General features: G+C 58.7%; 1 protein-coding gene across 1 annotated transcript; it reads right to left on the minus strand.

Annotated features, from left to right (window-relative positions):
* Positions 1-2,045: 2,045 nt before the first annotated feature.
* Positions 2,046-6,839, minus strand: CACNG8 (calcium voltage-gated channel auxiliary subunit gamma 8). Its single transcript, XM_067546461.1, has 4 exons — positions 6,467-6,839; positions 6,196-6,279; positions 3,626-3,766; positions 2,046-2,656 (listed from the first exon to the last, which is right to left on the minus strand). Exons 1-4 carry the CDS (start codon positions 6,618-6,620, stop codon positions 2,046-2,048), a joined length of 990 nt encoding a protein of 329 aa, XP_067402562.1. The 5' UTR covers positions 6,621-6,839.
* Between the last annotated feature and the right edge of the window lie 7,453 nt (positions 6,840-14,292).

The following is a 14,292-nucleotide window of genomic DNA, read 5'->3' on the forward strand; positions in this document are numbered from 1 at the left end:
GCTCAGACCGGGTGAGGGATTGCTTTAGAAACAGCTCCCCGCTCCCTGAGTCTCAGTGCTGGGCAAAGGATCCCTGGGTAAAACAGCTGGCCCACCCCAGAGGTGGCTGCATCTCGACCCACTGTGGCGTCTGCGTGTGGGGTTTGTTTACTTGGTCTTGTTTGGCTGGGCCACTGAAAAAATTCAGTCACCTAGGAAGGGATCCTGTCCTGTGTGGCAGTAGATATTATCCAGCCGCAATTTCTTAGAAGGGCTCTTTCATATACGGCCCATATCGCTCAGAGGAGAAATCACTTTTGTGGCCCATATTTCTTTACTGCCTGAGCGGGCTGGATATTAGACAGGCCGCCACCCCCCAGGAGCACTGGTCATTCATTGCCGGCAAAACCTACGTATGGTAGGGTCTCTACAACCCAGGAGGGCTGGTGAGCGAATGACCCACCAAGCCTGGAAGGTTTATTTATTGTAGGTCCAGCTTGCAGGGGATTATAACGTGGTTCGTATTGCATGAGGAAATGTTTCGTTTTATAGTCCCTGTTCCACCAGGGACCAGTTTATTAGAGCGTCTATTCTATCCTGATTAGAAGAATTGTCCATGGTCTGGACGGGCCTGGCAGGACAGGACATAGCTATAGGGCAGAGCGCCGCAGCCTTGCCCCCTAATCTGCCCCCTATGGGCCCTGGCGGGGGGCAGGGAATAGTCACAGCACCAGGCAACCCTGATCCTATGTTTGGGGGTCTGTGAGGAGGCAGGAGCTGTGGGGAGGGGCGGGGAGATCTGCATGGAGGGGGTTGGGGGGGGATCTCTTCCTTCTGCTGCCCCTGCTCCAGGGTACACTGTAGCTCTGCCCTTCGTGGATCTCCGGCCATTCAACTCAAGGCCCTTGCTTTGGGGGGGGCGGGGGGGGGCAGTTCTCCCACTACAGAACCAGACCAAATCAAGAGCCTCGGGGCCGGCCCAAATCCGGGTGGAGAACTCCTCCACCCCCCGCACCGGGAGTCCCCACTATGATCAGGGAAGGACGGAGGGGGAGAAGCAGCAGAGAGAAGGAAGGGGGGGGGGGCAATAAAACAGAGAGACACCCCTCCCCCTGAAAATACCTGGCACACTGCGTTCCCACCCCCTGCCAGCAGGGGGCACTTGGGTGGGTACATTTTGGCACTTGGTTTTGGCACGCCTACGAGCCCTTGGTGGGTGGGGGAGGACAGGAAAGAGGGTGTCTCTCGGTCACTTGCCCCCCCCCTCCTTTTTTTTTAAATCTCCCCCATCTACAAACTTGCCCAGCTGTGAATTTGGCACTGGTAAAATAACACACCTCCCTCATTCTAACACACACACACACACACACACACACACACACAGGCTCCCCTGGCGAGGCAGGGATACACCCCAGGGATGGGGAAGGGCTGAGGGTGAAGGTGGGGAACCCCCCAGCACTGAGACACCGCAGCACCCCCCCCTCTGCAGGGCCCAGACGATCAGGACTTTCCTTGAATCCTTTCAGCCAGCGCTCACGCTGATCCGGACTCTTCCCAAATTTGGGTGTGAACTGCCTCTTGTCCTCCCCCCTCGGACAGCGTCCCCCCCCGCGAGGCTGGGGGAATGGCTGTGGGAAATTGCTTTCCACTGGGGGGGGAAATGTAAAGGCAAAGAGGGTGATGGTGGGGAAAGAAAGAAAGAATATGAAAATGAAAAAGAAAGAATAAAAGAAATAAAATTAGCATTAGAAGGGAAAGGAAGAAAGAATGAAAGAAAGAAAGAAAGAAAGAATATGAAAATGAAAATGAAAAAGAAAGAATAAAAGAAATAAAATTAGCATTAGAAGGGAAAGGAAGAAAGAAAGAAAGAAAAAGAAAGAAAAAGAAAGAAATTAAAGGAGTTCACGTGAGAAGGAGGGACTATGGGGTTAGAAAGACACTTTGCTAGGAATGCCCCTTCATTAGCCCAACACCCTCCCGTCCCGCCCTGCGCCACGGCTCGCCACAGCCACCCCGTCCCTCGGCCCCGTGCCCCCACTGCCAGCCCCCCCGCGCCCCACCCGCCCCTACCCGGGCGTGGTTTTCCGGTTGAGCGTGTTGGTGTTGGAGGAGGCGTCCTTGCCCAGGGTGCCGGTGGCGCCGGCCGCCCCGGGCCCGGTCACGGTCACCGTCACGCCGGGGTCCTTGGGGAAGGTGTTGTGGAGCTGCAGGAAGCCCCCCCCGGCCCCCTCCCGCTCGGCCCCGTAGAGGCTGCTGACGTTGGCCTTGGAGGGGTCCCGCGAGAGCGTGTACATGGAGATGTCGGTGGAGGGGAAGCCCTTCAGGCCCACGGGCGAGGCGTCCCGCGACTGCGAGGGCTCGGTGGACCGGGAGCTGGAGCGGGAGCGGCGCCGGTAGCGGAAGCGGTAGCTGGGCAGGCGCAGGATGGCGGCGGAGGAGGAGGACGAGGGATTCTTCAGCAGCTCCGTGCGGCTCTTGCAGTGGGCCTCCCGGTTCTTCTCGATGTAGATGTTGACGGCCAGGACCCCGATCATCTCGGCCAGGATGAAGGAGAGGCCCCCGAAGTAGAAGGACCAGCCGTAGGAGTAGTGGCTCTTCTTCTCGTCGTCCCGCTTGGTGCCCGGGTCGCCGGCGTTGGCCGAGATGTACACGATCACCCCGATGATGTTGCTGAGGCCTGGGGGGGGGAGGGGAAGGGATGGGGGGAGCGATGGGGTGGTTTGGGGGAGGGGCAGGGGACAATGGATGGGGGTGAGGTGGATTTGGATGGGGTGGATGAATGAGAGTTGGGGATGGGGTGGATTTGGGGGGAGGGGGTGGGAGTAATGGATGGGGGAGGGGTGGAAATAGGGTGGGGTTGGGGGGAGGGGCAGGAGTGGGGGGCAATGGATGCGGAGGGGTTGGGATGAGGGGGGAAGAGAAGGTGGGGTGGTGGTTGGGGGAGGGATGGGGCAGTTGGATGGAGGAAGGGTGGGGATGGATTTTGGGGGGCAGTGATGGGGAGGGGGCAGAAGAGGCAGGTGAGTAGCCAGGGCCAGGGGGAGCAGAAGGACGGGGAGGGGCAGGGCACAGACAGCCATTAGCAAGGCAACCACAGAGCCCTCCCCCCACCCAGACTGCACTGGGGGGGAACCTATTTAGGGCCCCTCTAGCCCCCCCCCTCCCGCCCCGCACTCCAGGACTGGATCATCCCTGTGTGTGGGGCAATGGGGAGGCTTCCCCAGGCTCAGAGACCAGCCTCAGCCAGCCCCACACAGACAGGGGCTGGGTTTCTTTCTTTCTGTCTTTCTCTCTCTCCAGTCCCAGGGAATGTCAGACCTGGTTTGGGGCCCCCTGATGGCCAGAGAAGACTGGGTTTATCCTACACAAGGGGGGGATGAGAATTCCCCCAAAGTTGGACCCTCTCTGCACTGATTCTCCACCCCCTGGCTGTGCCCATGGGCCCCTCCCATGCCTGTGGCCCTGGGCAACTCCCATGACCTGGGGCCATTTGTGGGGGGAGGGCATTCCAGGCTCCTAGGGCCTCCCCCCTCCCAGCCCAAGGTGCCCCCATGAACTCAGCCAGCCAGGGTGGGTGGGAAGCAGGCCCCGCCCAGTCTAGCCCCACCCTATTAAGCCCCGCCCCCCACAAGCCCCGCCCATTCACCGGCAGCGACGAATAGGATCCCGGCGCCCAAGATGATGTTGCGCTTGGACTTGTAGACCCGGCTGGCGGCCACGCAGAACCCGCCCAGCAGCAGCAGGATGGCACTGAGGATGGGGAAGATGCTGGAAGCACGGACCACACCTGGGCAGGAGGGGAGCAGAGGAGATGGGTCAAGGGGGCGGGGAGGGATCCAAGGCTGGCCTATAGGAGAACGGGGAAGTGGTGGCACTCTGGAGCCAATCAGAATCTAAGGTATTGTAACACACTGAGGCCAACGACCAATCAGAATCCAGGGTTTCTTGGCATGTTGAGGGCAATGGCCAATCACAATCCAGTGTTGCCCAGCTGTCTGAGGCCAACAGCCAATCAGAACACAGAGTTTCCCAGTTCCCTGAGGCCAGTGGCCAATCAGAATCCAAGGTATCCTGAGGCCAATCACCAATTAGAATTAAGGATTTCTTGTCATGCTGAGACCCATGACCAATCAGAATTCAGGGTTTATTCACTCTGAGACCAATGGCCAATGAGAATACAAACTATTCCAGCAATCTGGAGCCAGTGGCCAATCAGAATCCAAAGACTTCCAGCCCTCTGAAGCCAACAGTCAATAGCCAATTAAAGTCTCCAATTTCCTGCTGCTCTGAGGTTAAGAACCAATTGGAGAACAGGATTGCTGAGGCTCTCAACCTAGCAGCCAATCAGCATCATTTTTGTTGCCCTCCACTGGACTCTCTCCAACTTCTCCACAAGGTGGGGGGCCCCAAACTGGACACAATATTCTAAATCTCCATGCCGAATAGAGGGGAATAATCACTTCCCGCGACCTGCTGGCAATTACTCAGAATAGAGGGGAATAATCACTTACTGCAGCCCAAATATCTGAAATGATCACAGGAAGTCCAGATTTCCCTATGCTCTGGTGTCACAGCCAATCAGAATCCAACTTTTGAGGCTGCCAGCCAATCAACATTCAACGTTTCCCATCATTCCCAGGCCAAATGGCAAGCAGAGGGACACTGTGAGGCCAACAGCCAGCCAAAGCTGTGGATGTTCCAATGCTCTGACACCCCTAGCCAATGAGAATCTGGGATTTTCCAGCATATTAATGCCACCAGCCAATCAGCATCTAGTAACACTCAGCAGTATGAAATGCATCAGCCAATCAGCAACCAGGTCCATTTACACTTCTAAAGCTCTTAGCCATTGAGAACCTGGGATTTTCCAGCCCGGGGAAAGAGGGATTCATTATGAGGACATTAAGGCAGCCAAAAGTCAGGAATGACTGGCGTTAAGGATGCCTAAATCCCCTTAACTTTGCCCCCTCCGTAAAAATAGAGTCTCTAAGGACACCACCCTTGTGCAATGTATGGGAGGGAGAAAGAGCTGGGGCATACTGAATGGCCAGTGTGTCTGCCAGAAAGAAATAAAATATTTCTCTGTTGAATCAAATCACTTAAACACCGACTGTTCAAGATAGACAGATAGATATAGGTATCTGTACCCACATGTACCCATCTGTCCATCTGTCCCTTTACACACTCATCCATCCATCCCCCCCATGCCCTTTTATCCATCCCATCCCTATCTATCTGCAGAGAGCCTTCGACAATAGCTCTTACAGCTGCCCCTATTAATACAGGGTGGATTGTTAATTCTGAAACCTAACGATGACATCAAATTGAATCTGCATCACTATTATTTGTATATTTATTTGTATATTTAAGTAGCAACCAGAGGCCCTAACTGAAATTGGGGCTCAGTCGTGCCAAGCACTGCAGTCACAGAGTGACTGAGACAGGTGCCCCGTTGTGCACCAGAATCATTGAGACCAGGGCCCTATCACACTGGGTGCAGCACCCACCAAGAGGCAGAACTTGACCCTAGCAGCTTACTATGTATATATGGGCAGACAGGAAGTATTCCTACGGCTGCTTCTGACCCCTTGACTTTGCAAGTTTAATGTCTTCTTCGCAGATATTTTTTTTCCCTGTGCGTGTAGAAATGGAATTTCCTGGGTTTTTCTTTGTCAATTTCCCCCCCAATGCTCCAAACCGAACCATCTGCTTCCACCAGCAGGCTGGAAAAAGGAGTGGCAGCCTGAAAACGAAGCCAGCTACGGGTAAGCTGTACCCGACCAAATCAAAATGGATTTGCACAGAGATGAGGGAAAGGACTAGATTGGTTCAAGGGCAATTTTGCTGCCTGGATCAGCAAACAAGATTGAGCTGGGAGCACGGGTAGGGCCTGGGGTATTTAACCCTGGAAGGGGAACAATTCAGAGATAAGAGCATCTTAAAAAAAGGGGCTGGGAATAGGAAAGTTTAGGCGACCTTAGACAGAGATGAGGACAAAGCCAGACAAGACTCCAGTTCCTTTCCAGGGCAACTTCCTGCTTGTGTAAAGCCATCGGGAACCCCCAAACTGAGATCTCCCTTGTATTTCAGCCCCCGGGAAGATGCCATGCTGTGCACTAAGCGGGCTTGCAGCTCCGGTCCCTGGGGCCTAAGCGTGGCACGGGGCCGTAGCGGCGTGCGCCAGCAGCCCAGCCAGGGAGCCCCGTGGATACGTACGCAGGAGATACTCTGCGCTGTCGTGGTCGTAATCCGTGTCTTCAGGGAAGTGGTTAATTTTCACGCACACGCCCCTCTTCAGGCCTGCAAGGGAGATGGAGAAATCAGAGCCCGGAGCCTGTCTCCCCTCCCCCCCCCCCGCAGTTTCCCACTCAGACCAACGACGACGCCTACGCTGCGAACTTCCCCACAGCAGTGCCCCAGGGGGTATTACGATGCTGTGAGCTTCCCCACAGCAGTGCCCAGCCCAGGCCCCTCCCAATGAAGGTACCTTCCAAGCAGCATATCCTCCAGAGGCCGGAGTGGGTGAGGCCCCCGGGGTCCTTCTTGTCCTTGTGAGGCATCTCCTCGCTGGAGATGTTGGTGGTGTTACAGATGAAGGCGCGGGCGTAGAGCCAGTAGTCGGTGCCGATGGCGATGGTCATGAGGCCAAAGGCCGCGAAGGCCCCGACGGTGGTGAGGAGGATCTGAACCCCTTTCTCACACCAGACTATCCTCTCCTCATTCCAGCGCTTGAGGGACTCCAGCTTGACGGCGGGACGGGGTGGGGTAACCCCACCGGACCAGACAACGGGGAGTTCCTTACACCTGCCCCCTCCTCCGCACTCGGGACTGGGGATCGTCTGTGGAACCCAGGAGTCCTGGGGTCCAAGAACTCTCTAAACCACTAGACCCCAGTCTCCTCCCAGAGCCAAGGACAGAACCCAGGAGTCCTGGCTCCCAGCCCCCCCCCACTCTAACCCACTAGACCGGCCCAGAACCAGGGATAGAACCCAGGAGTCCTGGCTTTCAGTCCCCCTTCCCCCCACGCTCTAACCACTGGAACTCACTCCCCTCCCAGAGCCCAGATCTTCTTTCTTAAGCTGGTGCCTCCTTCCTCAGCGTCAGACCCTGGTCCTGGGTTGGAGACCGAGTGGCTCGAAGGGGGAGGGCTCCCGTACTGGCAGCCCCAGCGGCAATTCCATGGGTGATGCCTGCCCGCTTGGTGCCGGCCTGTCCTCAGCGTGGGGCACCGGTGCCAGCCGACCTGGGGGTGGGCGAGAAATGGGGAAGGAGCGAGGTCAGCTGGGGACAGGAGCGGAGCCGGCCGAGGGGCACTGCCAGTTTGGAGAACCGGAACCGGCCATGGGTCAAAGCGCGTGCACACACACAGGTACGCACACACCCATGCACACACGTGCGCGCGCACACACACACACACACACACGCACACCCCTCTGACACACAGCACCAACCTCAGCACAGCCGCCAGCCTGCACTGTCAACACCCCTCCCCCTGCCCCCCACGAATCCCCACCCATGACCAGCGCGGGCCCCCCAGCGTCCTGCCTCCCCTGCTGCAGGGATACCCTCCAATCTCGGCCTCTCTAGCCTGCTCCTCATGGAGAGGGAGGGAGGCTGGGAGCCAGGACTCCTGGGTTCTCTCCCCAGCACTGGGCGAGGAGTGGGGTCTAGTGGTTAGAGCAGGGGGGGCGTGGCTGGGAGTCAGAATGCCTGGGTTCTGTTATTGGCTCTGTGACTTCGGACCCGTCTCTTTCCCCCTCCTAGCCTCATTTAAAACTCAGGGAAACTGAGGCAAATACTGTTTGCACCCCGCCCGCACGGGGGATGAAGACGGGCAGGGCGTGGGGGTCTGGGAATGCTCCCACCGTGCAGCAAACATCTCAAAGGGCAAGGCGAGACCCTCCCGAGCCCTCTGGCATTGCCGCGCTGGGAATGTGATCACTTGGGAAGGTGGCACCCGGTCCACCCCCCGATTTCCGGGACTGTTCCAGGCACTGACGGGCAGAGCCCTACGGAACCTGGGGGAAGCTGGGAAAACCGAGAGAGGAAAAGTGGGGCCCGGCATCTGGTTAGCACAGCCAGTTGCCTTCAGCCAGGCCCGTGCATCAAAGAACCGGGGGCTGGCAGACCAGCACCCCCAAGCCAGCTGTGCCCAGCGCCCCACGTGGACACCGTGAAAAAGCGTGTCCCAGAGCCAAGGGAAAGAAATAAAGAGGGGAGGGACAGAGACCCCCTTGTCATGGGGGGAGAATAGATAGATAGACAGACAAGACAGACAGACAGATAGATAGATAGTGGGGGTGTATGGGGATGGATGGCGAGATAGATGGAGGGATAAATGGTGTGTGTGGGGATGGATGGAGAGATGGGGGGGATAGATTGAGATAGACAGATGGGGTGTATGGGGATGGATGGATGTGTATGGGCAGAGACAGACAGGGTGTGTGGGGCTGGACAGACAGAGACATCCGTTAACTTCTCACCGGGGACGGGGGGGTCTCTTTGGGTTCTCCCCCACCCCAGCCATCTGCCTCCGTGTCTGGGTGTCTTCCCCTCCCGCTCACTGGGCATCAGGTTCATACCCTTTCCGCACTGGCTCACCCTCACTCCAGCCCCCACGAATCCCCCCTTCCCACTGTGACCCCTTATGGCCTGGCTCGGCCCCTGGAAGATGGGGTCAGGGACACGGTATCTGCATGTGCCATCTCCACACTTGTTAAGCAGGGTTCACAGCCAGTGGACCCACGCGTGTGTCATGTACACAAGTGTTAGCCACCGTCCGCGGCTAGAACATCCGTGCACACGGGTGTGTGTCATTCCCAACATGTCCCACGCACGCACTAAGGGAGACGGTTCCGGCCACGTCTCCGCCATCAGGTTCCCATATGATAACCTCAGCGTCATCTGCCCAGCTGCAGCCCCTGTCTGAGGTATGAAACGAAACACACGCATGTGGGGGACGCACACAGAGATCACACACACAACATCACAGAGAGACACACACACAGACATCACACGGAACATGGCACAAACAGACAACATCACAAAGAGAAACACAAAGACACCCGGAACATCACATCACACACAGAAACAACAGCACACCGAGACACAACGCCCCCCCCCCCACACACAGACAACATCACACAGAGACCCACACAGACACCACCACAGAGAGACTCACAAAGACACACAGAACATCATGTCACACACAGAGACAACACCACACCCAGACAACACACACACCCAGACAACACCACACTGAGACACACGCACCACTCACCGAGGCACACACAACACGTCTTACATATAGATGACATCACACAACAACACAGGTGGACACAGCACACCCCGAGACACACACAAAGACAACGTCACACACGCACAGCAACAGAAAGCCACACTGGAGAAACATGCCCGCAATTGACCAACCTGCTGCCTGAATTAGTGGGTTTCCAAGGGGTGTGTGTGTGTGTGTGTGTGTGTGCGTGTGTGCGTCTACATATCTCCTGCTCCCAAAGATCCTGGCCTGCTGAAAAGTCCCTCCACATGGGCTCCGTCCCTTGCAACACCCCCTCCCCACGCGCTGTGCATTTCTGTGCTTCCTCGGCTGCAGCTGGGAGACGCTGCATGTTCCATCCCCCATGCAGAACGCGGCTCCCCCCTCCCGCCCCCCCCATCTCCGGCAGCCAGAAGCCCCTGGCCCAGCACCCGAAAAAAGAGCCCTGGCCGCAATGGCTTGGGATGAAGCTGCCCCCTTCGCCCCCCCCCCCCCCCCATTGTCACTGAAGCACCCACTTGCTCCCAGATGCAGGCGTCAGCCACCACTGGCCCCCCGGAGCCGCCGGGCGCTGCATGACCATGAAACCCCCGGCAGATCTGCTGCATTTTTCACTCTCATTTCCTCCGTACCCCGCCTACCGCTGACACCCCCAAAATCCAGCCACTGAGGGGCTTTGAGCCTCATTTCCCTGCTCCCCCGCCCCCCTATAGCCCCCCCCAATCCATCCACTGAGTATCATTGGGTCCCATTTCCTGTCTCCCCCGTACACACCCCAAAATGCATCGGCTGACTGTCTTTAGGCCTCATTTCCCCTATCTCCCCACACCCCCAAATCCAACCATGAGCATCTTGGGGTCCCATTTCCCCTATCTCCCCACATCCCCAAATCCAACCATGAGCATCTTGGGGTCCCATTTCCCCTATCTCCCCACACCCCCAAATCCAACCATGAGCATCTTGGGGTCCCATTTCCCCTATCTCCTCACACCCCCAAAGCCATCCATGGGAGTCTTTGGGGCTCATTTCCCCTGCCCCCCATACACCCCCAAATCCATCCACCCAGCATCTTTGGGGCTCATTTCCCCTATCTCCACACAGCCCCCCAAATCCATCCACCGAGCGTTTTTGGGTCTCAGTTCTCTTGCCTCCCATACACCCCCAAATCCAGCTACAAGAATCTTGGGGTCCCATTTCCCCTATCTCCCCATACACCCCCAAATCCAACCACCCAGCGTCTTTGGGTCTCAGTTCCCTGCCCCCCCCTGCGCCCCCAAATACATCCACAAGCGTCTTTGGGCCTCTTTTCCCCTGCCCCCCATGCACCCCCAAATACACCCACTAGTCTATTTCAGTCTCACTCCCCCCCCCACGCAGACCCCCTTCCCCATAGCCCCTGCCCCCTAAGCCGGGATCTCTGCGCGTGGGCCCAGAGGCTGGCAGGACCCACGGCTCTTTGGAGACCCACGGCAGGCCCCCCAGCCGGGGCGAGGGTGCAGAAGCCGAGGCCCTACGGGGGACCCCTTACCGTGCACCGGCAGAGTGCGGTGGGGGGGGGGCGCGTCTCTGGTTCGGGGCCCGCCCCGGGAGCGGTCAGGGCGAGCCGGGGCGCTGGGCGGGCTCGGCGGGGCGCAGGGCGCGGGCGCCCCGGTCCATGCCCCGCTGCAGAGCGGCTCCGGGGCGCGGGAGGGGGCGAGAGCAGCAGCCGGGCGGCGAGCACTCGGCAGCCCGCTCGTGTAGCACCGGGAGGGAGGGAGGGAGGGACCGCGGGCGGAGGCTGCGAAGGAGCCGGGGGGGGGGGGGGAGGATGGGGACAGGGAGGGGGAAGGGAGAAGAGGAGAGTGGGGGTGCGGGGGGAGGGGGTTAGGGTAGGTGGGAGGGGGTGCAGGAGGGGAGTTGGGGTGCAGAAGGGAAGGGAGCACGGGTAGGTGGGAGGGGGTGCAGGAGGGGAGTTGGGGTGCAGAAGGGAAGGGAGCACGGGTAGGTGGGAGGGGGTGCAGGAGGGGAGTTGGGGTGCAGAAGGGAAGGGAGCACGGGTAGGTGGGAGGGGGTGCAGGAGGGGAGTTGGGGTGCAGGGGGAGGAGGGGGGATGGGCTGCAGAAGGGGAGGGGGCACAGGTAGGTGGGAGGGGGTTCAGGAAAGGAGTGGGAGGTGAAGGGGGAGGGGGCACAGAGGGGAAGGGAGAGGGAGGGGGTGCAGGAGGAGAGGGAGGGGGGCCCTGAGGAGGGGAGATGGGGTACAGCGGAGGGGAGTGGGGAGGGAGTTGGGATGGGGGTGCAGGAGGAGGGGAGATGGGGTAAAGGAGGGCAGGGGACACAGTTTGGGGGAGGGCAGGTGGGATGGGGGAAGGGAGGCAGGATGGGGATGCAGGAAGGGAGGGGGCACAGGGAGAAGGGGGGCACAGAGGTGCTATGGGGCATGCCGAAGGGGGGAGGCTGCAGGGCCCGGACAAGGCTGAATGGGTGGACAGGTATTTCCTGCTGGCCTCCGCGCGTGTGTGGTACGGCCCGTGCGCCATAATCTCTTGGCGTGTTCTCTCTGCGAGCGCGCGCGCCTTTCCCCGCTGGGGGTGCACGGGGTGTGGCCGATAGGTGCCCCTCCTGGGTGCGCCGGGCATGTCTAGCGCCCACAGGTGCCACGTGTGTGCGCACGCTTGGGCACCCTGCGGGCGTCTCTCAAGCCCGTCACACGTGTAGCATGATCCCAGGGGCTCCTTCCCTCGGGGGGCGGAGGGAGAACAGCCGTGGGGTAAGAGGACGCGTGGGTCCGGCAGGCCAAGGTCTAACACCATCCAATGGCCACAAGTTGAAACGGAACAAAGCCAGGCTTGCAATAAGGTGTCTGTTTCGAACAGGGAGTCGCATTAACCCCCGTAACAAGTTACCCCGGGTCGTGGTGGGTTCTCCAGACCCGGCACTTTTTAAATATCAGGGGCTGTTTTCCTAAAAGGCCTGTTCGGGTTCAAATGGGCGTTATTCCATCCTTGTGGGCTGCCTTATATGGGGCTGAGTGCTCACGAAGGTCTCTTCTGGCCCTCGATGCTAGGAATCATGCACTGGATATGCTCATGTGTGCATCAGGTGCATGCCCTGTGTGTCTGTCTCGCGGGTGAGCAGGGTGTGTGTGACGTGTGTGCATGCACCGTGCTTGTGTCTCATGGATCTGCAGCGTGTGTGTGTGACGTGTGTGCATGCACCGTGCTTGTGTCTCCTGGATCTGCAGCGTGTGTGTGTGATGTGTGTGTGTGTGCACTGTGCGTCAGGGTGTGTGTCGTGTGTCGTGGGTGAGCAGCGTGTGTGTGTGACGTGTGTGCATGCACCGTGCTTGTGTCTCATGGATCTGCAGTGTGTGTGTGTGACGTGTGTGCATGCACTGTGCTTGTGTCTCATGGATCTGCAGTGTGTGTGTGAGCGTGTGTGTGTGACGTGTGTGCATGCACCATGCTTGTGTCTCAGCGTGTGTGTGTGATGTGTGTGTCTGCAGCGTGTGTGTGACGTGTGTGCATGCACCGTGCTTGTGTCTCCTGGATCTGCAGCGTGTGTGTGTGATGTGTGTGTATGCACTGTGCGTCTGTCTCGTGGGTGAGCAGGGTGTGTGTGACGTGTGTGCATGCACCATGCTTGTGTCTCATGGATCTGCAGCGTGTGTGTGTGACGTGTGTGCATGCACCGTGCTTGTGTCTCATGGATCTGCAGCGTGTGTGTGTGACGTGTGTGCATGCACCGTGCTTGTGTCTCATGGATCTGCAGCATGTGTGTGTGACGAATGTGCACACACCGTGCTTGTGTCTCATGGATCTGCAGCGTGTGTGTGTGACGTGTGCATGCACTGTGCTTGTGTCTCCTGGATCTGCAGCGTGTGTGTGTGACGTGTGCACACATCATGCTTGTGTCTCACGGGTGAGCAGGGTGTGTGTGACGTGTGTGCACGCACCGTGCTTGTGTCTCATGGGTCTGCAGCGTGTGCATGTACCGTGTTTGTGCCTAGTGTGTGTGCAACGTGAATGCATTCTGTGTATCTCATGGGGGTGCGTTATGTGGGTGTTGTGTGTGGACGCACTGTGGTTCTGTCTCATCTGTGCCTCACGTGCGTGTGGTGTGTGTGTCCTGTGTGCCATGCATGTGCACAACGTGCATGCGCTGTCTGTGTCGCATGCCCATGCAACGTGTGTGTCATGCGTGTGCATCATGTGCACGCATTGCACGTCTCATGCGTGTGCATCACTCGTGCACCATGCGTGTGCGGCACATGCGCCGGGAACCTGTGGAGGTGTGCAGCCGTGCAGGCACTGGGCTGTCATACACTGCCGCAGCGGCCGCTGCCTCCCCCTCCCCCTCCTGGGCTCCCCCATCCGCCTCCAGCTCCGGTCGCCATGCCAACGGGAATGCGCCGAGCCGGGAGCTGTGACAGGCTGTGTCCCCCCCCCCCCCGCCTCCCCCCGCCAATCCTGTGCTCTAAAGCAAAGGCCCTGGCACACTACCCCGTTCTGGAGTCAGGCAGACAAATACCGCCGAGCTGTGCAGCAATGGGCCCCGGCTCCGCCGGGCTCTAGAACGATGGAACCCAACGCCGCGGCGTTCTAGAGCGAGACCCCATTGCTCTAGAGCGACCGAGCCCAATCCCGCGGCGCTGTACCCCAGCACCGGACACCTACACAAAACGTTCCGGTTGCAGATACCCGGCGCTGATCTCCAGCGGCCGGCATGGATTTACCAAGAACAAATCAGGCCAAACGAACCATGCCAGATCATCGCCTTCTTCGCCAGGGTAGCTGGTTTGGCGGCTGGGGGGGAACGCGGCGGCCGTAATATCCCTGGACTCCAGCAGGGCTTTTGACACAGGCCCACGTGACGGTCCGATCAGTAGGCTGGAGAAAGGCAGGCTTGGCAGAACTACCATTAAGGGGGCGATATAATTGGTTAAACGCCTGCAGGCAGACGAGGCGTGCATATGAATGGAAGGGTGTCAGACTGAAGGGAGATCTCAAGTGGGTTTCCACAGGGATCTGGTCTGGGTCCGGTGTCGTTTACCATGTT

Source organism: Emydura macquarii, unplaced genomic scaffold (genome assembly GCF_026122565.2).
Source record: "Emydura macquarii macquarii isolate MOO-44397 ecotype Brisbane River unplaced genomic scaffold, CSIRO-AGI_Emac_v2 contig_1122, whole genome shotgun sequence".
NCBI lineage: Eukaryota > Metazoa > Chordata > Testudines > Chelidae > Emydura > Emydura macquarii.